Raw genomic sequence first — 27,500 nt, forward strand, 5'->3', positions numbered from 1 at the left:
AAATTCGAATATATTCGAATATGTATAAATAATATTTTAACCATTAAATGTCTTCCGTAAGACCGATATTGGTATCAAACTTAAGTTCTATTTGTTCTGTCCACCAGAAGGCAGTGTATCAGTCAATGTCAATAGACTACGTGCACGAAAGGCTGAGTAAATGCGTGTGTCAAAATTGTTATTATTGAGCATAGGGCTGGGCGATACAACGATAGCGATATGTATAGCACATGTAATCGATATCAATAAAAAATACGTTTGATAGAACATTCATAATTAAAAGCAACACACACCTCCTGCCTTATGTTGTCCATAAATAAAATAGGCTAAATATATCTTGCATTGTAGTATGTCAAACTCTACCAGAGTAGGCGGTAGAAGTAGGCCTTACGTTACCTCACCACAGACTCTCCTTGCCCCGTGCACTCTCTCTCTCCCTCTCAACAGGCGCATCCCTCCTCAGCATGCACATGTAATCCAAACATTAATAGTGCAAGAAGACTGGCTAAATTGCTATTAAATCCGGTTAGCATCATTAGCACGCTGCACGAATTTGTTAAAAACTACTGCATTCAAATTGACTGCTAAATTCTAATCATCTCAATCCCAATGCAAATGGAAAAGTATTTTCCAAGACTCAAACGGGCCTGTCCCAAGGAGAAAAAGTATTCAATTGAAACTTAAACACATGTGGGGAAACTGAACAGTCTAACCATAGACTATGATAAACTAGCAAATTAAGTAACGTTACTTTGTTTACAATATTTCCAGGCTTCAACCAGTGCTGCTTTTCATTCAGACTTATCTGCACATTTATTTATTTAAGTGTTTTTAATGATTGTGTTGCCATTTCTTTTCCCTGTTTGCTTTGATTGATAACTAAGGTGATTAAAATCAGAGGAAGGTTAAGTTTAAAATAAAAATGTTTATGTGGGAGCTGCTCACTACTCACGAACCAGCCAGGATGCTAACCTACAGGAGCCCAGATGGCCAATAATAGCCTTGCTAATGAGCTCGCGATTTCACTTCAGAAGGCGTGAAAAAAAACTCGGAATCTGAATTGAAAACAACGTTTAGGCTACAACCAAATACATTTACAAAAAATATTTCCATAGGCTACAGGTTTGAATATTAAGAGATCCCTAAAATTCGTTCGAATATCTTTAATTTTTAAAATAATCAAATTATATTCGAATAACGAAGTTCGGAGTCAAAGCCCTAATCTACACCCATATCCACATGTCTACATACCCATAGACATTCTACACCCATATGCCCATGTCTACACACCCATAGACATTCTACACGCAAATGCCCATGCCTACACACCCATAGACATTCTACACCCATATGCCCATGTCTACACACCCATAGACATTCTACACCCATATGCCCATGTCTACACCCATAGACATTCTACACCCATATGCCCATGTCTACACAGCCATAGACGCATGTTAGGCGTGTGCTGCCCTCACCTCCACCAGCTCGTTGCTCCAGATGCTGCTGTCCAGCTTCAGGCTTCGTACCTGAGAGATGCTGGGACCCAGGAACCGGTGCTGCGCTGCACAATCACATAAACAGACAAGCGGTCAGACGCACAGACACAGGTAATCTCTTCTCATATCTTCTAGAACTTTCATTTCTTTATTTCACCTTGTTTGAAGTTTAAATGCATATATTTTCTTTTTGTTTGCACTTCATTTAATTTCATTTAGTTCATTTAACTCATTCAGTCCATTAGTTCATTCACCATCAATAGCACTACTAGTAGTAATTATGACCGCTGCACAGCGAAGCGGCGGTCATATAGGTTTAGTCAGATTTTTTTCTTTTTCTTTTTTTTTCTCTTTTTCGCATGTCCAAATTTCCGTCAAGGATTCCCGGGACACTGTAAGACCGGGGTACACGAAACTTGGTGGGCATGTAAACCCACATGGATAGCGTGGAACCATCGTTTTTCGTTTTGATCTGTAGCCCCCCCGCTGGACTGGACCCCCCGAAAGGAGGGTAGGGCAGACACAGTTTTCTGTGAATATCTCGAGAACCGTAGGGTTTAGGAGGACCTTTTTTTTTGTATGTTGATCTCAAAGGGCCATGTCACCCCATTCCAGAACCACTCATTTCATGTATAGCGCCACCTAGTTAAACACAAAAAAGTAAAAATGAGGTGTTGTAATCGTAGGTATCTGTGACCTAACATAGTCAAAACTGCACGAAATTGGAAGTGTAGGATCAATATGACACCCTCTGAATGCACGCCAAGTTTCGTGGAATTACGTTCATGGGGGGCCACACAATAAATTAATTTATGTTACTATACACCAACTGGCCTGTAGGTGGCCGGGGACAGTTTTCTGTGAATATCTCGAGAACCGTAGGGCCTAGGAGGTCCACCTTTTTTTTGTATGTTGGTCTTAAGGGGGCATGTCAACCCATCCCATTACCACTTATTTCATGTATAGCGCCACCTAGTTAAAAATTAAAAAGCAAAACATTAGGTGTTTTCATCACAATATCTCTGGCTGACATGGTCAAAACTGCACGAAATTGAAAGTGTAGGATCATTATGACACCCTCCGAATGCATGCCAAGTTTCGTGGACTTTCGTTTATCCCATCCCATTACCACTTATTTCATGTATAGCGCCACCTAGTTAAAAATTAAAAAGCAAAACATTAGGTGTTATCACAATATCTCTGGCTGACATGGTCAAAACTGCACGAAATTGAAAGTGTAGGATCATTATGACACCCTCCGAATGCATGCCAAGTTTCGTGGACTTTCGTTTATGGGGGGCCTTACAATAAAATAATTTATGTGTATATTTAGTGACCGTACATCAACAAGGATTCCCGGGACACTGAAAGACCGGGGTACACGAAACTTGGTGGGCATGTAACCCCACATGGATAGCATGGAACCATCGTTTTTCGTTTTGATCTGTAGCCTCCCCGCTGGACTGGACCCCCCGAAAGGAGGGTAGGGCAGACACAGTTTTCTGTGAATATCTTGAGAACCGTACGGCCTAGGATGACCAATTTTTTGCGTATATTTGCCTCCAGGGGTCATGTAAACCCATTCCATATGCACACATGTGCATAAACAGATACACACGCACACATACATTCACAGTAATCCTACGTATGACACATACTCACACAGTAGACATATATACGCATGCATGCACATGCACACACACAGGCACATAAACAGGCAAACACACAAGCACATGCACATGCACGCACACACATAAACATAAACATGTACACGCACACATGCACACAATTCAAGAATTTCTCAGAATTATGAACAGGCAAGATGGGGGTGGGGTTGTATCAAATGTATTTTACATGTGAAATCTATGAACTAATCATGTTTTGGTACTTGTTGTCTAGCAGATACCAGTGAGAATTGAGTGTGCATAATGCAATTCAGTGATACAGTTAGAATCATATATGCCTTTCAGCGTGACTTATTTTTGTGGAAAACATGTGCTGGACAGGGCCGCGGTTATATTTTGTACCACCCTGCGGTACATCTAGTTCACAGTAACACTAAGAGACACTGCCGTTGAATCAGTCAACTGCTGAGCCATCTTCTGGTAAATGGTGAATTTCAAAATAAAAGTCACATTGGACAGGGCCGCGGTTATATTTTGTACCACTCTGCGGTACATCTAGTTCACAGTAACACTAAGAGACACTGCCGTTGAATCAGTCAACTGCTGAGCCATCTTCTGGTAAATGGTGAATTTCAAAATAAAAGTCACATTGGACAGGGCCGCGGTTATATTTTGTACCACTCTGCGGTACAACTAGTTCACAGTAACACTAAGAGACACTGCCGTTGAATCAGTCAACTGCTGAGCCATCTTCTGGTAAATGGTGAATTTCAAAATAAAAGTCACATTAGACTTGTATGAGGGTGAAACACATCTCCATCTGGGATAATTATACCAGAGTAACGCACAGAGGGAGAATGGTCCTCCACACAGAAATGCATTTACAGCGGGGGAAATAAGTATTGAACGCGTCAACATTTTTTTCAGTAAGTATACTTCAAGTGAGGCTATTCAGGTAATCCACACATATAAAATAATCCAAACATTTAACCTGTTGAGGAGTGAATTCTTTAAGACAATGCCGTTCTGCAGAGAGTGAATTATTTTCCTGGCTTCTTCTAGAATTCTACGAGAAAGTTATATAGTTTCAGTGTTCTTAAAATTGTTTAAAGGTTCGATTTGTAGGATTGTTACCGAACGTTCTGTAGGCCAAAATCAAAACACTGGTAAATGTTCTCAAGACTACTAGACGCGAGCCTCTTCTGGGTTGCCAGATGTAATGAAGACTTAGCTAACGTTAGTTGACCTGCAGCTGCTTTAACGTTTCTCCAACCATGACCCAGCTACACATTACGGAAACAGTGAAAACAAAAAATACCTCTCTAACCAACATATTTAGCTGAAGTTAGCGATGCAGATGAAGTTTAGCATAGGCTACCTGTTGTGGAGAAATATGGCCAGCTCTGCGTCAGACTTGATATTCTTCGTTTTACGAAGACGTCACCATCTAAGGAAGCTCCTCCGATGTCCACTTAATTTGTTTCTTGTTTTAATTTTGGAAATTTGCCTGCCTCTCGTAGGCGTTCATGACTACAACTGACAGCTGTTGACAGTTGGCCTTTGCTAATTTGGCAACTCAAATAGGAGGACGCGCTAGCCCATTATTAATACGCTATTCTAGAATTAATCGTTCAAAACATAAACGAAAATTCCAAGAGATTCCGCCCCGTAACTCATTTTTTTTCATTGGATTTATGGGGTTTTACAGATTAGAGTAATGTTGTCAAATAAGCCATTACTTCAATTCATTGTGTTTCCTTACTCTCTGACAACATATGGTGATCATTTTTGGAATGGTTACAGTTTATTTTCCATTATTTCCTACATACTGGTCCTTTAATGGCAGAAAAGTCCCTGAGGGTAATTGTTGCGTCATGGTATAGAACCTTTTTCAAAAATGTTCTAATCACATATTTGTGATCGTACTCCCAGGGGCCCAGCTGCATCTGATCACATATTTGTGACCGTACCCCTCAACAGGTTAAGTCCATAAGTAGAGTTATGTGTACTAAAGTGGAATGACACAGGAAAAAAGTATTGAACACGCTAAGAAAAAGCGGTACACCAAGGTAAGGAAAGGCAGGAACGAGTTGGAATCTACAGTATAAGTACGCATACCTTTTTACTGGGGCATGTGCCCATACTGAACTGCTGTGCTCCAGTAAAATCCAGTTTTAACTCGTCACATATCACACAGCATATCATGTGAATGAGCGGAATCTAAGCTTTCCAATCATATTAGCGCCAGGTTGCTGTGATAAATGGTTCACAAGAAAATTAATATTGAACTTACATGCAATTTAAGGAAATTTAATCATATTTGCATTCTGCACAGCCATTACTCTTGGTGAAATATCTCACAAACTCTATAGCACCCTATATAAACCCTATAGCACAATAAACAGCAAACCTTACCTAATACGAGGAAAGCATGCCTTTGTACAATAAGCGGTTCCCGAGTAGGCCTAATCCGGTTTTGAAATTGCAACAAATGTCTTCATGGTCTCCAACTTCCGGCCAAAATTATACTGTATTTTAATGTAAACTATACGTTTTTGTAAATTGCTTAGCCACAGAGTATCCCACTATCATGGTTCTTATTGCCAGCCAGATTCCAGACAATCCTACTTACACAGATATGAATATTTCTACTGGCATGCTTCCTTGCCTTCCTAGTGACATTAATGCAAAAATATGAAGAAAAAAAGTAATGAGACGCAAAGTTTTTTTCTTGATATAAAGCCTGACATAAGACATATGCAAATATTATCACATCATTATTTCCCAGATATGGTTAGCCCAGGCTGTCCTGAAAAAAGGAATATACAGCATGTATAGATGGCCATTACAATGACCAAAATAACTACTGTAGCTTATCTTAGATTAACTGAACAACACAGGTGACCATTTCAGCATAATTGTATGGAGTGCTGAAATGTACACTATTTTTGACCATTTCTGAAATGTGAAACTCAGCACATATGCTTTGTGGTTGTGAACTTACTGCAGTATCATCATAACTATCCCACCAGTGTGTGCATGGTTAAAATTCTGAAGCGCAAAATAGTTTAGGCTACAGCACAATATGTCCATCCATACAGTAGATCAAAATGAGCAACCTCTGAATTTCTTTTCAAAAAGTGCACCAGATTGATTCATTATACAAAAGTTTCTTCCGGAGGGAGCTCCCCCAGGTCCCCCCAGGGATGATACATCAGAGCCGAGGAAATCCCTTTGGTCTTTGGCCACCAGTCCCCTCTGTTGTAGTAGTGCCCGATCCCTTTGGTACCCCAATGTTAATTTAACTCTGGGACCCTGCTGGTCCTTACACTGAAAACCACTGATGTAAATGGTATATGTTTTTTTGCTGTACTGTAATGATACTGAATGAGCTGTGTACGTGGCAGAATTTTGGTTGAAATAATTAGCGGGCTCTAGTTGCGAGCCTGCTCAAACTACACAACAAATCGGACAGACCCGAGTCAAAAGTTTGTCGGATCCAACTGATTCTGGGCTGAAATCAGGTAAACATCACAGTGTCTGCTTGGCATAAGTCAGCACCAATTAGCTTCCATCATTCTGCACTTTTATGACATCATCACACAGATGTCTCAAAGCGATTATTTTTGCAGTATTTTTAAAATCTAAAAATACAATAAAGTATTTTGATAGGAAATACAGTCATTTCAACTCAATAAAATACAAAATAGTAAATTAAAAAAAGTTAATTACAAAATAGTATAGTAGCTTTACATCATGCAGTCAATATGCAGTGTAGTTAATAGTCAAATTAATATAGACCCAATTTGGAGTAAATGGACACAGAATGTAGAAGACACAATGCACATAAGTATTTTACCCATCAAGTAGGCCATCTTGCACCCCAAAACACACTCACAAACACACACAGAGCCAAAATACACTTTTTTCTCTATCAATTCGTCTGAAACAGAAAAAAGGGTCATGTTCCTACCCATGAGAATAACATTACATAACGCAATAGAAGGCATTCTGGGCTTGCATTGGCAATGTCAGACATGCTATTCAGTGTACAGTAGCATCAAAATGATCTTGATTGAGTGTCTTTTTTATTCCAAGTATTTAATTTTTGAGTTTTTTATTTTGAAGTTATTCAAAAGTATTCAGATTATGTTACATTATTTTTGTAATGCAATGGATTACGTTACTGATTACAAAAATTAGCATGCAGTCTGTACTCAGTAATGGATTACATTTCAAAGTAATATGACCCAACACTGATACTGATGGGCTACAAAAAGGTTTTTCGTTACCCAGGTGTCACAAACATTTTGTGATGGGTAAAAGCAAAGAGCTCTCCAAAAACCTTTGCAACCTTATTGTTGCAAAACATATTAATGGAACTGGTTACAGATGCATTAGTAAGCAGCATTGGAGCCATTATCTGCAAAAGGAAGGAACATCACTGCATCATCAATCGGCCATGCACAGTATCTCCTTGCAAGATTTCTGACCAGGGAGTCACAAGGATAGTCAGAAGTGTAGCCCAAGAGCCAAGGACCACTCGGAGAAAAGTCTAGAAAGACTTGGAGGCAGCAAGTACTGTACAATTTTTACAGAGTAAATCATAGGCAATGCTCCACTGCCATGACCTCTATGCATGCTCACCCCACATGACTCCATTACTGAAAAGGAATATGTCGAAGCTTGTTTAAAGTTTACTACACAACATTTGGACAAGCCTATGAAATACTGAGAGAATGTCATCTGGTCAGGTGATAGCAAAATTTTACTTTTTGGATGTCATACTACACACCATATTTTGAGGAGAAATGGCACTGTGCATCACTCTAACAACACCATACCAACAGTGAGGTTTGGAGGTGAAGGCATCATGGTGTGGGGCTGTTTTTCATCTCATAGTACTGACAGACCTCATACAGTTCATACTTTTTTCCTGTGTCATTCCACTTAATTACACATACTGTAACTTTACTTATGGACTTTAACGTTTGGATTTTTTTATATGGGTGGATAACCTGAGGTAATCCTAATGTCTGGTGAAAATTTCATGAAAAAAATGTTGACGTGTTCAATACTTACTGTATTTCCCCCACTGCAACCGCCACTAAAGGCAAGGAGACTAGAGAAAGTAGCTGAAGAGATCAAAAGAAAGGCAATAATCTAAACTGGCTGAGCTCAGTTTCAAAACTTCAAAGGGGAAGCTTGTGATCTTGGAAGCAGACTTTACCAAGCATTGGCTTGTTCACTTATAGGCCCTCGCCTCATCAGAATACAGGAAGTGTATTTGGAGTCCTTCAAAGCCATGCCTGGTCATACCGAGCGGCCGCAGAGCGTGTATCTCTAAAAATGCCAGTGACCTCGACTCCTTACAGTACACAGGGCATTCCCCATGCAAGAGGCTCCTCACTGGAGCTCCCATTGTGTATAGGGAGAGTGTGCCTTTCATTGGTCAACAACTGCAACAACTGTGCGCGCACACACACATATGGCCTTTTCTAGCACACACACACACACACACACACACTTCCAATTCCACTGATGCCAAGCCTTTCAGTTAATTGGAAATGAAAAAGAGAGTGCAAGAATGATTGACTGAGTACACAGACAGAGGGGGAGTGTGTGAGTGTGAGCGTGTTTGTTTGTGTGTGTGTGTGTGTGTGTGTGTGTCCGTGTATATGTGTGTGATCTGGTGTAGGGCACTCATTGCTAATGATTCATGAATTAATTATGTCTGTTGGTCGCCATGATTATTTTGGTGAACTTCAGGGCTGGAATTGTTGATAAATTAAACATCACGGCATGCTTGCATGCATGTGTGTGTGTGTGTGTGTGTGTGTGTGTGTGTTTGTTTGTGTGTGTGTACTTGTGTTGAGTTTGTGTGTGTGTGTGTGATGGGGAGGTCAAGAAAGAAAAGAGCAGAGAAAGAGAGGAAAAGAAAGGGGAAGAAAAGACAGAGAGAGGGAAAAACAACAGCTCTATGAATATGGATTGCAGGGGTCCCTTGTGTAATTACCACTAATGTCGAGGCCCGGTTATCCATCAGAGATCATTACAGTCATCAGGAGGCAAGCCTAATATGGCTCAGAACTGGATGTGAGAGAGAGAGAGAGAGAGAGAGAGAGAGAGAGAGAGAGAGAGAGAGAGAGAGAGAGAGAGAGAGAGAGAGAGAGAGAGAGTGTGTGTGTGTGTGTGTGTGTGTTCAAAAATTGCTGGCACAGGGGGGTCTCGTCGATTTTCACCGACAATGAAGGACGAGTAAAAGTCACAGAGAATGACTGTAGTCTAGCTGGGGAGTGCCGAAGAGGGAGAGGGAGGGGGGGGGGGGGGTTCCGGAACTCAGAAACAGGGAGCAGACTTCTCCCTCAGCATTGGCTCTTGACTTCTTGAAACTCTATCACTAACACAAGCTCCATGGGGCCCCAAGTGGTAAATTCTAAACTCTGGGTTCTATGTCATAACTTGGGCAACTTAAGCCCTCAGAGAAGAATCTAAAAGTACCAGGTTCTAAATCTTTAGTTCCACGCTCTGGATCTCCAGGCTGAGTGTCCTGAGCTCTATTTGGGTTTCCTTCAGGAGTGCTTAGAGCATTGTGAGTAATTGTTTTCTGCTGGCTATTTGTTTCAATGCTGTGTTTGTTTATCTGTTTTGTTTAAGCATGCTGGCTTGCCTGACGTTGTTCTCTCTGCATTTTTCAACGCGGCGAATCAATAATGCAACAGGGCCCCCGCTTCTGAACCTCATCTGTCAGGCCCCAAACGCGCTCGGGCATTCGTCTCCCTCTCACCTCCCCTCTCTGCTCTCTCTTCTCTTCTTTCATCTCCTCTCCTTTCTTCTGCTCTACCTCTCCTCTACTTTTCCTCTGCTCTCTTCCACTACCATCTCTTCCTCTCCTCTCCTCTCCTCCTCTTCTTTCACCCTCTGCACTCGTGTCCATGTCGCTCACGTCTCAGGTATTTCAACAGGTCGCCCCTCTCACATTTTAGCATCTCTGGTTCAACTCGTGAGCTGTGGAAGGTTCCAGAATTCTTTCCAGCGGCTCACCTGACTCACAGAGCTAGAGCACTTTGTCCTCGTTAACTAATTTTTTTTTTCGTCCGTTTTTTTTTCAATCGAACCTCCACAGCCAATTAAAAAAAGTGCTCATTATTCTAGCCAAAGTTCTGGAAGTGGGGTCTGTGGCTACTCCCATGGAAACAATATCAAAGCCCAAATGACCTGTTCCAGCTGTTTCTATCAAGTTATGAAGGAGAGAAGAGAAAACGAGAGAGGGAGAAGGGGAGTGAGAGAAAGAGAGAGAGAGAGAGATGGAGGGGTTCAAGACAGAACAGAACAGTCTGAATCGAGTGTTTCCATGGCAACGTGGGCCTGCATCGAAGGAATGTCTTGGGGCAAGGAATGGGGTGTCTGATTTAAAGAGCTTACACCGACTACATGTGTAGGGAGATGGTCCAACTAAAATATATGCCATTCATCCAAGGCCCGTCTTTTGATACAGTAACGAGAGGGCGAGGCTTGGAGGAGAGAGAGAGAGAGAGAGAGAGAGAGAGAGAGAGAGAGAGAGCGCAAGATGGGAGAGTGAAAAAGAATGAGAGAAGGCAGAGAGAGAGAGAAGGTTGAAAGCTGAGTAACAGCATTATCAGATAACTTTTATAAATGTGTAGTGGGTGAGTAATAAAAATGTTCTCCTATCAGCATGGGTGTGTGTGTGTGTGTGTGTGTGTGTGTGTGTGTGTGTGTGTGTATATGTGTGCGTGTGCGTGTGTGTAAAGAGCCAAATTGTGTTTTCAAACTGCCCAGCAAGATCCAGCCATTCTTTCCTCTAAGCATACTTCAAACCCCTCTCCATGAAGCATAAGAAAGCCTTACCAGCAGGAGAGTTACACACCAGTCAAATTAAAACCATTAATATTCAACACACACACAGACCTGCCTTTAAGTCCCTGCTCTCTCTCTCTCTCTCTCTCTCTCTCTCTCTCTCTCTCTCTCTCTCTCTCTCTCTCTCTCTCTCTCTCTCTCTCTCTCTCTCTCTCTCTCTCTCTCTCTCTCTCTCTCTCTCTCTCTCTCTATCCCTCTCTCTTTCACTTTTTTTTATAACCCCAGCTGTTAAAAGAAGAAAGACAATCTGGAATCATTTAATCATTAGTCTTCTCATTAGAAGCCGGCTTCTCCTCGTCTCACGAGCGTCTCCTTATTGTCTCTGACAGAAGAGAGACTAATTAGATAGCGTTTCTGTTTTCTCTCTCTCTTTCTCTTATTCTCTCGCTTTTAAAATCCACGCCAGTCATACTCAGACGGCGGTGATCTCGTTTAATGTGGAAGTGTCTAGTCGGTGGAAAGCTTATTCAACCCCCCACCATCTTTCACTCACACACACACACACACACAGTGAGACAACCACACTATTAAATGTGATATTAACTCCCCCCATCATTCACACACACTCTCTTTCTCTCCCTCTTTCTCTCTCTCTCACACACACACACACACACACACATACACACACTGCTAAATGTAATATTAGAACTCCACCCTGCGAAACGAAATCATTTACGTGGCTCTGAATGGCAGCTTGGGAAACTGGAGCCTCGGCCAATTACAGCGACTTAAAGAGAAGGAAGGGATGGAATTAAAGACAGAGAGGACCGAGAGGAAAAGGAGGAGGAAGAGAAAAGGGACGAGGGAGGAACGATAGAGAGAGAGAGAGTGAGATCAAAGAAAGAGGGAAGACATGAGACTTGCTGGGACAAAGAGGAGTAAAAGCAAACACACACGCACTCTACAGCTGAGCAGTGGTGTGTGCTTCTGTGCTTGTGTGTGGTTGATATGAGCAGGAGCAGAAAGCAAGAGGTGTAGTGACAGACAGAGAGAAAGGGAGAGTGTGTGTGTGTGTGTGTGTGTGTGCTGAAGGAAGTTGAGCATGTCTGAGCCCTATTGGCCTCTTGCAGCAGGAGCAAATAAGTGACATTTCGGCTGCAATTTACTGAGGTTGGGGCTATAACCTGCAACACTGTATGAAGGATGTGTGTGTATGTGTGTGTGTGTGTGTGTATGTAAGGGGTACAGTACATTCTGAGCGTGTGTGTGTGTGTGTGTGTGTGTGTGTGTGTGAGAGAGAGATAGAGAGACAGCTTCAAAGGCTTGGACATTTCAGGGCCAGGACCCAGGTTAGCAAAGGAAGTTTGCCCATCTGAGGTAAACCCAGACTGGACACATCCCGGGGGACGCCCGCCTGAATACGCTCGCTCTCTATCTCTCTCTCTCACACACACACACACACACACACACACACACACTCACATACACACACACAGGGTGTTGTCAGACAGATAGAGAGCTATAAGGTTCAGATCTTCATTCCAGCCCCCTCATACACACATAAGAAGTGCAGTGGTATGACTCTCTCTCTCTCTCTCTCTCTCTCTCTAAACCTAGTGGAGGCCATCTGCAAAAATGATACTGATGAGTCTCCTCAGAATTCCAACTCCAATTCAAATTTAAAATGCTTTATTGGCATGACAATTAGCTCACTCATATTGCAGCTCTTTCTTCCTCCTCACTTCAGGTGTGATGGAGCAGTTTCCCTTCATGTCTCTTTCTCATCCCTCTCATCCGTACCAAACTATGTCATCATACCCTGTACAGTGTGTGTGTGTGTGTGTGTGTGTGTGTGTGTGTGTGTGTGTGTGTGTGTGTGTGTGTGTGTGTGTGTGTGTGTGTGTGTGTGTGTGTGTGTGTGTGGCATGTACGTACGCCTTTCTCTCTCTATCTGTCTCTCTCTATCTATCTCTCCATCAACGGGGTGAGAGAGAGAGAGATGGAGAGCGCGAGTATGTCTTACCGGCGCATTTCTTGCAGATGACCACCACCAGGTTGATCGAGGCCCACTCTGGGTTGGGGGCGCGGCAGTCGGCACAGTTGCGGTTGGCCTCGTTGTACCAGATCTTCTCGGCCACCTCGTAGTCGGAGAGCGTCTCCACGATGCACTCCTGCACCGCCTCCACCCACTCGTCCCGCTCACGCTCCGACTCTGCCGTGAAGCTAAAGAAACACACACACACACACACACACACACACGCAAACTTCTCACTTATGTCAATTCTCTTTTTCTCTCTCTCTTTTGCAGATGCTATAGGCTTGTCCTAACCTTCATTTTTTGTTAGGTTAAGGATCTATAGACTAAACTATTGGTACAGCAAATGCGTATGTGAATGTGCATGTGTGTGCATGTGTGTGTGTGTGTGTGTGTTTGTCCACATGTGCGTTCACAAGCCAACACTTTATGTACACAAGCAGTCACTTCAAAGTGAGAAGGTGCAATCTATGTTACATGCCCATTTTCCCTACTCAATCTCTTCTTCTAACACACTCTCTCTCTCTCTCTCACACTCACACACAAACACACACACACACACACACACATTCCGACACTCATAAATTGGTTGTCTGTCAGGCATGAAAGTGAGAAGCGAGCTGCTCCCCCCTCCCCTCTGCATCTGTCTTTCTCCCGTGTGCTGTGTAGCTCTCGTTAGGCCCCAGCTAAGCTCCACTCCACACTGCCATTAACATGGACACGCTTAGAAATGGGTCTGCTGCTGACGGGCTCCTAAAGTTCTTATGCCTTGCTCTCTCCTTTTCTCTCTTTCTTTCTTTCTTTCTGTCTGTCTGTGGCTCTCTGTCCTTCTCTGTGTGTATGTAGGTGTGAGAGTGTGTATGTGTGTGTGTGTGTGTGTGTGTGGTTAAACAAGTGGCACCGGTAAATGCATGGGAAGCAGACCAGAGAGAGTCTGAGCTCGGAGCTGCACCAGGGGACCAATAGGCCTATTGACCTTACAGTGCTGACCCCTCATCTTCACAGCTGTGTACTGAAGCTCACTAATAAGAAGGCTAGAAGTAGGCTACATGGCCCTAGCCACGGCGCAACTGGCTGGGGCATCTCTTCCTGTTACTCTCCACGATCCTGTCGCATTAAAGACATAAAAGCCCAAAAAAATATATTTAAAAAAATAAATAAATAAATAAAAAAGAAGTAGGTTACATGAGACGTCTGGACTACACTGACAGTGCTGTCCCATAACATGAAAACAACTAAAGTAGATGATAATAAGCTGTTATACTCAGTGTGTGATGTCATCTCTTGGCTTTATTAAGAAACCTTTCTCCCAGACCCTGGAAATTTGAAGTCTTTGATTTCACATTTGTACTGAAATGAGAGCAATATTGCTGCAAGATCAGGTGTAACACCAAACAAAGTCCTCAAGGGGTGGATCTGTACTCCCTCCTGGCTCTTAAAGTGAAGCTTATTAAATCCCCCCCCCCCCCACTTAAAACAAAAAAACATTGTGGCTTCGTAAGGAGGGGATCGATTTCAGTCGCGACACCCCTCTGTGACTCCCACAGCGCTCTGGGAGGGAGCCGGGGGAAGGGGGAGGTCGTCATTTTGCGTTGGCGTGCTCTCGCTCTCTCTCTATATATATATATATATATATCTCTCTATCTCTCTCTTCTTTCTCTCTCTCTCTCTCTCTCTCTCTCTCTCTATCTTTAGTGCAAAAGAAGCCCAATTAGGCTCTGCGATTTCTCACGTTCCCTGACAAGGCACGGAACCGCACTGACCGGGCTCTAACGGATGAGCCAAACAGATCGATGCTGCCCGCCGCCTCGACCGATACCAAGACACAGACACACACACACGTACACACACACGTACACACACACACGTACACATACACACACACACACCCGTACATTTACACACATACACAAAAGAATCTTTATGAGAGGCTTGGAAGTCACCTATCATAGCATAGCATGGAGTGTGGAGTGGCTGATGATAATGACAGCTTCACGATAAAACAAATAACACAGCAGCACTGTGGTGGGGGGGGGCACCATGTGAACAAACCTCTTCCTAAAGAGTTGTGAGCATGTGTGTGTGTGTATGTATGTGTGTATATGTGTGTGTGTGTGTGTGTTTGTGTAGTGTGTGTGTGTGTGTGTAGTGTGTGTGTGTATGTGTGGGTCTTAGAGGTGGTAAACATGCAGATCGATGCCGAGCGATTGTTGTTGTGCAGTGATGGTCATTATCTACCGGCGTCTTTGGGGAAGAGCTCAACAGGATACTTGTCAATAAAGAGTAAATGAGACGAAGAGATAATCACACACACACACACACACACACACACACACACACACAAACACACAATCCTGCAGACTAATACACAGAAAGGATGTACTTGAAATATTAGGGGGCATCGGTCTTTCAATGCAACTCCTCAATGCACTTTTTCAATGCAACTTATTTCATGCTTATTTTTTTTTTCAAAGCGACATTTTTATTTAAGGAGGCTGGTGTAGAAGAGGTGTGACATGACTCTTACACACACACACACACACACACACACACCTAAGAAGCACGCACAAATGACACCTCAGGTCTTGCGTAGCAAAGGCTAAATTTGTTGCGAGCTACCGTGTCCTCACCTCTGCTTCACACCAGAGCTGCATGCCGCCGTCTAACACGAACACGCCAAAACCACTCCTGCTCCAATATTCCTGTTCCCCCAACATCCACACAGCCCACAGGAGCTGCTTTTTAACTCCCAGCTAGTCTCTCTTAGTTCTTCTTTGTTCCTGGCTGCAGTTGGAAGGGTGTCGTAAGATGTCGTAATTCACGACATATACTCTAGACGCCTAAGTTAAGAATGTCAAGGAATACACCCCAGGTCTTATATCTACATTTCATAATATATACAGAGAGATTAGTGTGTGATGAAAAGAAAGTTGAAGGCATTTCTGTGGAGGGGTGTGTGTGTGTGTGTGTAAGGGGGGGTGTGATAGCGTTTCAGAATGAAGGAGGGTGTGAAATCACAGAAGGTATAACCTTGCTGAGAAGGCGGTGAGAGATATGCCGTTTTCAAAGACACCAAGGCCTATCTAAGAGGCATCAAATACAAACGCCCACACATCCACGGTCAGTCTCTCTCTCTCACACACACACACACACTCTCAAATACACACTTCAAGGGCACCAACCTATATTTTCATCTCAAATTCTCTAACATGAGAGAAAACCTACAGAGAAAAAAAAAGTTGCACACACACACACTCAGACACATACACACACACTAACCAGAAGGTCTTGAATGGAGTGTTGATTTCAAATCCTCTCCTCTCGACGTGCTTCACACAGGCTGAGGTCAGCTCCACTACAGCGATTGCCAAACCAGCACTGAAGTCCTGGAAGACCACAAAATCAAAGAAACAAACATCAATACAATGTCCTTCTCTCCATCGTTTAGTCGTCTGTCAGGTCTGACATCCTTGACATGACACCACAAACCCTGGAGTGGGACTAACATCTAGTAAAAATCACCCATTAACCACTCCTTCAAGTGTGTGTAAAGAGTAGGAGAAAGAGAGGTGTGTGTGTGTGTGTGTGTGTGCTTGGTTGTCCTTCACAGTACACTGTACTGGGAATAATTTTCAAAAAGTGTTTGGCAGCAATCTGGTGCTTCACTCTCACAACTCAACTTTCCCCCAGGAAACGAAAAGGAAGGGTGTGTGTGTGTGTGTGTGTGTGTGTGTGTGTGTGTGCATGTGTGTGTGTGTGTGTGGTGAGGGGTGGCCAGTGCCTTGCATCCTCCCCGGGGCTTGGATTTCCCCAGGCAGAAAATCTGGGCAACACTAGCCAGAGGGCCCTATGGGGGCTCCCAGAGCCCAGAGGACCACAGCTGGCCCGTCTCCACTGGGTGCCCCAGCGCAGGGCGTTACCTCCATGCGAATATGCTAATATGCTAATATGCTAACTGGGCTTGAATGGATCACATCCCAGCTTCTAAATCACAGGCCCCATCACTATCAGGGTACGCAGTGGATTTCTATTGTTCTCTGCGGTTGCAGATATTGAGAGGGGGGTAAGTGGGAGGCCTAATTGGTGTTGGGTGAGCTTCCTGGATGTCTGATGTGTTGTTTGAGCATCGCTGTAATTGCGTGTTTTGGCGTAAATTGTCAGGTGGTGAAACTTTAGGCAACAAATACTCATGTGAAAGGGAGAGGAGGAACAGAAACAGCTTCATTTACTGACATGGCAGACGAGTTGATTGTGTTTCTTTTTTAAAGAGGAGACAGAGATGAAAGGAATTGTTGGCAAACATCTGTGTGTGTGTGTGTGTGTGTGTGTGTGTGTGTGTGTGTGTGTGTGTGTGTGTGTTATGTATTAAAAGTTTGTATATGCGTGTGTGTGTGTTTGTGTGTTATGCATTGTGTGTGTATGTGTGTGCGTGTGTGCATGTGTGTGTGTGTGTGTGTGTGTGTGTGTGTGTGTGTGTGTGTGTGTGCGTGCGTGTGTGTGTATGTGTGTCAGAGAGAGACAGAAAGAGATGGGGGGGGGCAAATGAGTATAACTATGACAAAGCAAAATAAGTGAAGGACACTGAGACAGAGATCTAACGAAGCAAGAGACTGAGGGAAAAGACAGTAGACAGCGGAAAATAATTAGATGGAGAGACCTGTAGTAGGAGGCACTGAAAAAGAGAAAGGGGTAGAGAAAGGAAGAGGAGGAGAGAGGGAAAGAAGAAGATGAAGCCAAAGAAAGAACGAGAAAAGCAATCTGGTCGGCCGCCTTATTGTCTTAAGTGTGAAATTTCCGCCTCCGTCATAAGGCATGACACCACGCCTCAACCGGGTGCTTATCATGACTAACCATCTCCACATGGCACCTTCGTCTCGTCGACCGCTCCCCAGCCCCCCGCCGTCTCCGCTGCCAGCGCCGGCCCACGGAGAGACGACAAACACAGTTTACGCTAATTACGGCAAACAAAGAGACCCGAGCCAGCCGATAGCATCTCTCATGATTAGACGCCTTCCGAAAACAAACCGCACATGTCCTCCAAGAAGAGGAGGAGGAGTGCATGTGTGTGTGTGTGTGTGTGGCGGGGGGGGCACAGAAAGTTTCAGAATGGAGAGAGAGAGAGAGAGAGAGAGTCGACTGTCTGTGGTGGTGAGACAATGTCAAGTGATGAATGAACAAAGCGAGGGGGTGGGAGAAAGAGAAGATAAAAGGGAGGGGGGAGAGAGTAAGAAAGAGTCAGGGAAAAAAGACAAACTATCTTTCCCTCCTTCTCCTTCGCTCATCTTAAAACACAGAATGACACAGAATGGCTTTCTTTCCATTGTTTCAAAACAATGGAAAGAAAGCCATTTCATTGTAATGTATGGTGCAGAGATGTGCCTTTATTTTACACTTGTGCACACACATGCACACCTGCTGACAGCCCCAACAGAAGAGAACCGCGTGAACAGAACGCAGAAAAAACTCACAGATAGAGATAAAGGAACCTTTCTGTGTCAACACAGGAAAAACATATACAAAGGAACACATTAAGTTAGGGATAATGTACATTATCCCGCTTATTACACGGCTACTTGCCAAAACGAGAAAAGAAACTTAACTTAACACAATGAATCTTTAAAAATGATTTTGCTACCGTTTCGTGTCTTCCGCTGACAAAATAAATAGTTCGCCACACAGATAGAACTTGACAGTTTCAGGTGTTGCGTGGCAACGTCTTACTAGCTTACTTTCCCTTTCAATGAAATTCCATTGCAATAAGCGAACGGACGTCTTGCGGAGGGATATGAAAGACATTAATCAACCCGTTGCCATTGACAGGGGTGATTATATACTTTGCCGGTGATTTATATAGATTTAACATAGGCCCGAACGTTGGGAAGGCCCATTCATGTGAATGGAACTTTCTGCAGCACTCTGAAGAGCCTTGTAATAAGACACTAATAACACACACACACACACACACACACACACACACACACACACAGATCCATCAGCCATCTGTGCACATAAACATACAGAGAGAGAAAAAAAACAGAGAAAAAGAAAGGGACTGCTAGCTTTGCCTAAAGATGGTTAACTAGTAGCTTTGTACCACTCTTTCTTAGCCTAAAGATGGTTAACTAGTAGCTAGGGGTGTCACGATTCTCCAAATCCTCGATGTGATTTAATTTTCGATTTTAAAGTCACGATTCGATTAGATTTTCAATCTTTTTTTTATATTACTATTACTGCACTTATTATTATTATCCTTATTATTTACTTTTTTTGGCCTTTTCCTTTTCTGTTTCGGGGGGCTTTTATTTTGAAACTACTTTTTATTTTGAAACCGTTTCAACCACGAGGTTTCAATGTAAACAGAACAAACATTAGGCTAAACAGAGACGTGAACATGGTGAAATGAAACAACACAGAATGATAATTTGTTAATCATTAAATTGTTTCAGCACACTCCGAAGAGACCCAAGGTTAGTGTTCATGGAATATGTACTTATCAATATGCAATTTAAGCCTTAAAGTAATTTTGGACTTTAACTATCATCTTCACTTTATAAGTTGAGTAGGCTAAGTTAGTGTTAATTGACGTGAATGAACGACAAAATACTTCCACACAGGTGATTTCAGAGTAGCAAAAGGGGCTTCGATTTCGGTAGGTTGATGTGTATATTTTAACCATAGACAGTAAAAGAAAGATTTTAACTGTCTGCAGCCTAAAGTTAGAGTGTTGACCCCGCAGTTCAGCAGGTGCATGTGCATTTGTGCGTCTTGGCATACATGCTGGATGTGACATTGGGGGTGTGGCTGCATCGTCGATTCTACTTTTGAGTTCAAAGTTCGAGATTGAGACGTAATTTCGATCGATTTCGATATAAAATCGAAATCGTGACACCCTTACTAGTAGCTTTGTACCACTCTTTCTTAGCCTAAGATGGTTAACTATTAGCTTTGTACCACTTTTTCTTAGCCTGAAGATGGTTAACTAGTAAATTTGTCCCACTCTTTCTTAGCCTAAAGATGGTTAACTAGTAGCTTTGTACCACTCTTTCTTCACTTAAAGATGGTTGACTAGTAGTGTTGTACTTTTCCTTAACCTAAAGATGGTTAACTAGTCACTTTGTACCACTCTTTCTTAACCTAAAGATGGTTAACTAGTAGCTTTGTGCTCTTTCTTAGCTTAAAGATGGTAGATGGAACTAGTAGCTATGTGGCTAATTACAGTGGGCTCAGACATGGTCCAACTTCATTTCAGGAAGTTTTCCATTAAGAAACAATTTACTTTAATTTGCACTACAGGACTTCAATGTAAACCAAATACTGGCATAGTGGTGCTAAAAGTGATGATATTGTTAATATGATGATGACGAAGGTGATGGTGAAGAGGAAGAAGATGATGATGCGGAGGAGGAGGATGGCAAGGTGTGCTGTGGTCCGCTAATAAACCTCATTCCTCCAGCGTTACATGGTTGGTTGCCAGGGTGACACCCATCATGGCACCACACTGTGCCCTGTCCAATTATGACACAAGGAGGGAAAAACATGGAGTGGTGGAGGGGGTGAGGGGTGGAGGGGCAGAGGGGAAGGCTGTTGTTTAGGTTCCAGCTTTTCACCATAGTGACCTCCCAAATGCACAACTCCACACGCCTCTCAGCGATCAACACTTCCTCAAAAAATCAGATAAAATATCTGCCTCAACACTTCCTCAAAAAATCTGATAAAATATCTCCCTCGAGTGAAACGTTTCTCACAGTTCCTCAGGGTCAGCAAAAAGAAAATGGACACCATCACAGGGGGCATTTAATCAGCACTGTGCAAGTTTTGGTGAGTGTACTAGTGAGCTAGCTACCTAAAAGGCACGCAAAACCATGTCATGCTGTGTTTTTTGTTTTGTCTGCATAGTGCATATGACTATGGATGACTGGATGACTGGATGACCTGGATGACTAAGGGGAACGACACAGGGCAATTCCATGGAAAATTATTTTTTTTGTAACATCCATAATGCCAATAAAATGTGATGGTATGGTATGATGTGAATGATTACATGAAATTTGAGCATTTGATATTTTTGGCTGAAGATTGTAAATGAGAAAAAAATGCACAAAAAATGAATGTTATCATTCACATCATACAAATGCCAAGGCATTTCACTGGCGTTATGGATGTGACAAAAAGTAAATTTTCCGTGGAATTGGCCCACATGTGTTTATCTATTCTGCACATGACCATATACTATCAAGAGATATGGCTAGAGGCTACGACCACTTGCTGCCTGATAAAAGCATGCTTCAAAAAGCAGTGGATTGTTGCATAGTGTTCAGGGTTCCTACACATTTTCCATTTCAAAATTTCCGTTTCTGAGGAGCCCCATATAATTGTATCTTGACGATGTGGACTGACAGTTAAGCTACACAGCAGTAGGAATGGTTCATTATGACATGAGTGAAGTGATAAGTACTGTAGATGTAATAGTCTAAAAACACAAATATTTAACCATACCCTTGTTTCTTTTTTCCATACTTATTCAGAGCTGGAAATTACTAAAATCAAATTCCATACTTTTCCAGGTTTTCCATACTGCGTAGTAACCTTGAATGTTGCTTTAGGTCGGGCTAGCGTCAGGTACAGCCTGTTCCCTGACAGGCTCAGAGTCAGAGTGAAGGTCCTCAACAGACACAGAGGACGTTGAGAACTCTCCTATATCACAGCCCATGCTGCCATCAAGTGGCCCAGCATCAAGTCAAATCATATACTCAGAAAGAGAGAAAGATTCCAGTAATATATATTAATATGCACCTGTGCGTTTCTGTGTAATATGTGAAAAGCAAACACAGCTCAGGTAGAATATTCTAAAAGAACAGACAGAATCAATTTGAAGTGTCACTTTTTAAGAAAAAATATGCATTTGGTGGGTATTGTGGCTGTTATTCCCCATAAAATCTCTGCTTGTAAAAACAAGGGAACTTAGTTGGCTAATTAATTTTGGATTAAAGTGTTAAAATAAAGTGTTAAAACAAGAGGAAAGTGTTTAAAAACAAACGAAACTAGAATGAGTTAGCAAATTTCTGGGTGGTAGAAGCTATGAAGTTCTCGAGTTCTCGTCAGAATAGATTGCCACTAACTCATCTTTAGCACCACTAAAGCCTTGATTATACCACCTCCAGTCTGTCCTTAAGTCCTTAAGAGTATCTCTCTCTCTTTCTCTCTTTCTCTCTCTCTCTCTCTCTCTCCCTCTCTCCCTCTCTCCCTCTCTCCCACACACACACACACACACAAAGACACTAAAACCACAGGATCATCTATTCTTCAGTACATGAAAGCCACCATTTCAACCACAAGCATGATGAAAAGAGGAGGTCATAATAGAGTGAGAGACTGAGGATGAGATGAAAAGTAAGACCACAAGAGACAGTGAGAGAGAGAGAGAGAGAAAGAGAGAAAGAGAGAGAGTCATGGTGTCATTAATTTGCCTTGACACCCGCAACGTTAGGAAGACAAGAGTCTCAGCACCCTAGGATACAATCTTTTATTACCGTGGTGACTGCAGGGGCAAAATGGTGCAAAGAGCTAATGAAGCTAAAGATGAATTAAGCCTTTTCACTCCATACAAGCGCTCACAGGAACACACACACACACACCCAGAGACCTGCACTCACACTCACACACACACCCAGGAATGCATGTGCATGCGCAAACACATATCTAAAGCACCTAGACACACACTAAGACACACACAGATATACACACAGAGTTGACCATGGATCACTCCACCTAGAGGCCCACTGTGGGATCCAAGGACAACCTAAACTGGATCAAAATGAGCCACAGCAAACTGTCCAACATCAGAGCCTGGCCTTGAGACCAAAGGACAATCCCAAGCCTGCCAAGATACAAAAAGTCCTTCATATCCATTTAAAAGGGCACATATGCCCCAACAGAAGACCAATCACGCACTCATCTCCAGACGCTGGCGCCTTGTCAGTGGAATATTTCATGTCCCACGTCAGCCTTCTTTCCACTCCTGGCCATTTACACTGTGAGGACACCGTGCGACAGCAAAGGGATGATGGGTAGCTTTCGGTTGTTGTGTCATCTGCCATAACTGACAAACCTGTATCTGGACAGCCCATGTGAAGAATGGAGAGCGACGCCTTGACTGAGAGCTCCAGGTTGATGGATAGGGGCATACTTCATGAATTCTTCTTATTGTCTGTGATACATTTCGGTCGTCTATAAAAGATGAGGCATTTCTGTTGCAGGTTTAAAAACATCACTCTAACTACCAGGGATGTCTGGATGCAAGTCAGGCATGCAGCACGTAAATGTCTCTCTGGGCATCACATCTGCATTACAATAGCTTGTCGTTAAAATTCAATCAGTTCTGAATAATCTCTACTATAAACCACTTATCCTTTGGCCTTTGGAATCAATTAATAATATTAAGTGTACAAGTGTTTACTCTTTTTGTCCATTTTCCATGCTGTTGGCTCTCTCTAGCTTGTCCTCTTTAAACCTACAAAAGGTTAGAGCTTCACAGAACATCCTTAGAGGTTCTGCATAGTGTGGTTGTGTTGTGGAGTCACGGCCAGCCATTGGGTCTTCACGGAGCTGAGCAGATGTCCTTCAGCACCATGGAGAACTCCCTTACTGACTGCCCTAAGCCTTGGGCGTGGTCCTAGATGTACAATACTACCCCACCGAGAGATGATTGGTACCACGGACAGCACCTCGGACACACTGCCTGTGCTGCCTCAGCCTCAGCCTGATAAACACCTGGAAGAGGGAGTGACCAGGAGTGGTGACCAGGAGTGGTGACCAGGGGGACCAAAGAGTAACAGAATCCAAGCCCAGATGTCAGAATGGACACTGCGTCTGACCATGAAGACTGTACTGGTGATATCACTAATTAGCTGATCTACCAGGTTATACAGTTGTGCCAGTTAGGACCAGCTGCTTAAGTGGATGTTTGGAACACATTTGTGGCAGCAGGACTACTTTCTTTTACTTTCTGATGCCGGGTTGTCTACTCCTGCTGAGGACATACAGCCTGACGAGCCAGACCCACATTAAAATGTAGGGTCTGGGCACTCACCGTTCGCAGTGCTCAGTCAGAGGGGCGGGATAATCGGTTGTCTGTTTCAAATTCCCTCTGCACGCAATAGGACAGCGCTGAGTCCCATGCGTTTCCCCACCAGCGGAGCTAGTTGGCTAGTTCAAACTTTTGCCAACTTAATAAAAGCTTAACTCATGCCACACTGTTGGTCAACAGCAACATCCATCTTCTTTGTCAACAGCAACATCCATCTTCTTTGTTTTCAAGTAGCAGGGAATTCAAGCCAAACTGTTGCAACTCTGCCATCAATCATTATGTTAAGCCTGCCTAACAACTCTATACACGATTTGATTGGCCTGATAGAAGTTTAATTTTTTGAGCTCACAAGCCAACGGAGAGTTGCTAGACTAGCCCTGGAAGCAAATGTAATTTGGTGCCGCTAGGGTGCGTCTAGATTTCTAGGCTAGAGGACATACTCAATGGTTTTGCATTTTTTAGAAGACTGCTTTGATGCAACTATGCATGAGCCTGATGAAGACTTGGAAGATCTAAGTTGCATTTCCCCCCTTTTCCTGAGGATTGAAGAGTACAGCAGTTTTTTTTTTTGTTTTTTTTCTGAACTTGTCCCTGGTGACTCTTGTCTGACAACCACAACACATCTTGCTCCTCTGATCCCGAGCTGCTACAATATTAAGTGTTCCAAGGAGGTTCCACACAGAGAGGCTGCATATGTTAGCATAGCCTCTCTCTGTGTGTGTATGTTTGTGTGCATGAGCTGGGCAGGCTAAATAAATGTCCTGTTGCTGGCCGCTGCCAGAGGTGCCCTGGAATCGATGTGCTGCTAACCAGCAGCCTGACGTCCAGCAGTCCGATGTGTTTGGGTTTCTTTTTGCTCTGTTGTTTTTCCCTGACACCCCTCTTTACCTTGGGAAGCCGTGGCGGACTGACCTCGGAATTGAGTTCAGCGGCACCACTTTATCGTCCCCAAGGAGCCCGCAAGCCCTACCAACCCCCCCCCCCAAAAAAAGAAGGGTGGGGGGGTGACGTCTCTCGACAAGATCGTTCATCTTGTTAAATTAAATACTCCACTCCACTGAGCATGAGCCCCGTTGCAGACTCTGTGTGCTCTCTCTCTCTTCTCTCTCCTTCTCTTTCTTTCTTCCTTTCTTTCAAGCTCTCTCCATCTCGCACTCTTTGGCCCTCTCCTCGTTTCTCACCCCCACCCACCTCTGTCTTTCCCTCCTTCTCTATCCCTCAATCATAGTCATTCCTCTCCATCTCCCTGTCCCACTCGCTTTCTCCTCTTACTCCACCTCTCTCTCTCTCTCTCTCTCTCTCTCTCTCTCTCTCTCTCTCTCTCTCTCTCTCTCTCTCTCTCTCTCTCTCTCTCTCTCTCTCTCTCTCTCTCTCTCTCTCTCTCTCCTCCTTTTTTTCCCCGCTCTCAAGTGTGCAGCTCAGCAATGCATTCGACAAGGCAGGGATTTGGGGTTTATGCAAAGACAATACAATTAATGATCTCTTCCTCCTCCCTCTCTCTACTCTCTCTTTACCCCCCCCCTCTCTCTCTCTCTCTCTCTCTCTTTCTTTCTGTCTTTCTCTCTTCTCTCACATACCAATTCTATCTCCCTACGCCTCTTCATCTCCTCCTTTTCTCTCCCTCCCTCCCTCCCTCCCTCCCTCCCTCCCTCTCTCCTCTCTGTTTTCCTCTCTCCTTGCTCACTGGCCAGGAGGAAGAAAGCGCTGACGCGTCCACATATTTTCCCCGGTAGAAGTCTGCGTGAGAGCGCAAGCGAGAAGTTTGCTCACACTGATGAAGAAAATGATGAAAGACAAACAGAGGCAGACGCAAGGTGTGTGTACAGAGAGACTGGACGAGAAATAAAAGTGTATTTCTGTGTACTTGCAGTTTTTGTGTGTGTGTGTGTGTGTGTGTGTGTGTGTGTGAGGGGGGGGGGGGGGGGGGGTATGTGTTTGTCTATAAAAGTGTGAGTTCAGCTATGTGCATGCAAATATCTGTAATACTACAGTACAATATCTGTAATACACATGTGTGTGTGTGTGTGTGTGTGTGTGTGTTTGATTGTTTCTTTGTTTGTGTAAACAAAGGAAATTGTATGCCTGTGCCTGTATGCACACAGACGAGTGTGTGTGTGTGTGTGTGCCTATGTGACGTTGTGCCAATGAGAGCTTGTACTTCTATCTGTGTACGTCTATTTGGTGCATTTCCAATTGAGTTTGTTCATATGTGAATATGTCACTACTGTAGCGGTGTATATTCTGTGTGTGAATAGCCATTGCTGTTGTATGTGTTTGTCTTAAAGATTTTTTTAAATTCTTAAAGATCTTTTTAAACAGTCTTAAAGACACACTAAATATTTTTGATGACTGTAGAGCTCCCTCTAGAGTTGCGATATATTTATATTTTACTCTGCTGTTGTAGATAGCAAACTTCTCGTGACTTATCCCCCTGTGCACAATGAAAATACTTTTTCCAAAAAGCCATATCTACTGAAAAGGTTGTGTTTCACAATTCTCACGAGATCTGTTGGACCGCCATTCTTGAACTTGCATGGCTGGTTTTCTAGGTAGGGACTCGCTACGTCTATGCTGTATAACTATGCTAGGTGAAAGATTTGCCTTATATAGGTTTGTTTACCATCAACTGTGTGTGTGTGTATGTGTGTGTGTGTGTGTGTGTGTGTGTGTGTGTGTGTGTGTGTGTGTGTGTGTGTGTGTGTGTGTTATAATCTCATTGCCATCTCTCCCTCCCTTGAGAGTCTGTTCTGGTCCTGAACAAACTCTCTCACTGAGATCCCTGTGGAGGGTCAGGCCAAGCGTGGGCAGACCTGGCCATCTGAATGAGCTCAGTGGGGGGGCACACACACACACACACACACACACAGATACTGCTGTCTATAAGGATCACAACATCAAACAGCACCTTGACATGTGAGAAGGCAAAGACATTTACAGACACCCACGGACTCACTTATAACTGTAAATGTACCTTGACAACCCTGCTGAGAGCCATAGGCATAGGACATGTATGAACCACTTCCACCCCCAACAGACACACACACTAACACACGCACATGCGTAGATATGTATAAGGAGATCTGTGCACAGAGTCACACACACACACACACACACACGCACGCATCTCAAAATGGAGGAGATGCATGCCCTTCTCCAAACAAAAACAACATACAAAACAATAAACAATAAATCATACACTGACTTACTGTCATACAGGGAGCCTCGGGGTAGAAATAAACAGAAACAAATAAACACAAATAAGAGAATAAACAAACGCGGCACTACCTGCTCGGTTTTGCAGAGGCGCACGCGGGTGCCCAGCAGGCAGACGTAGACGCGGCCCTTGTGGCCCCTCAGCTCCAGGGGGCCGCAGCGGCTGGCCGCTCCCTGCGGGGGGCGCTGGGGGACGCAGGGACGGTAGTCCAGGGCCTCCTGCA

The 27,500-nt window shown here is 43.5% G+C and overlaps 1 protein-coding gene across 2 annotated transcripts in view; it reads right to left on the reverse strand.

The window, feature by feature from the left end:
• arap2 (ArfGAP with RhoGAP domain, ankyrin repeat and PH domain 2) overlaps positions 1-27,500 on the reverse strand; it is a 114,523-nt gene that overhangs the window by 54,589 nt on the left and 32,434 nt on the right. For both annotated transcript variants that reach the window (XM_042069621.1, XM_042069620.1), the window contains exons 9-12: positions 27,349-27,500; positions 16,257-16,363; positions 12,966-13,165; positions 1,479-1,564 (exon numbers count right to left, since the gene is read on the reverse strand). The exon at positions 27,349-27,500 is cut by the window's right edge and continues 27 nt beyond it. In XM_042069621.1, coding sequence (XP_041925555.1) covers positions 1,479-1,564; positions 12,966-13,165; positions 16,257-16,363; positions 27,349-27,500 — 545 coding nt within the window. The remainder of the gene's footprint in view (positions 1-1,478; positions 1,565-12,965; positions 13,166-16,256; positions 16,364-27,348) is intronic.

Source organism: Alosa sapidissima, chromosome 18 (genome assembly GCF_018492685.1).
Source record: "Alosa sapidissima isolate fAloSap1 chromosome 18, fAloSap1.pri, whole genome shotgun sequence".
Taxonomy (NCBI): domain Eukaryota; kingdom Metazoa; phylum Chordata; class Actinopteri; order Clupeiformes; family Clupeidae; genus Alosa; species Alosa sapidissima.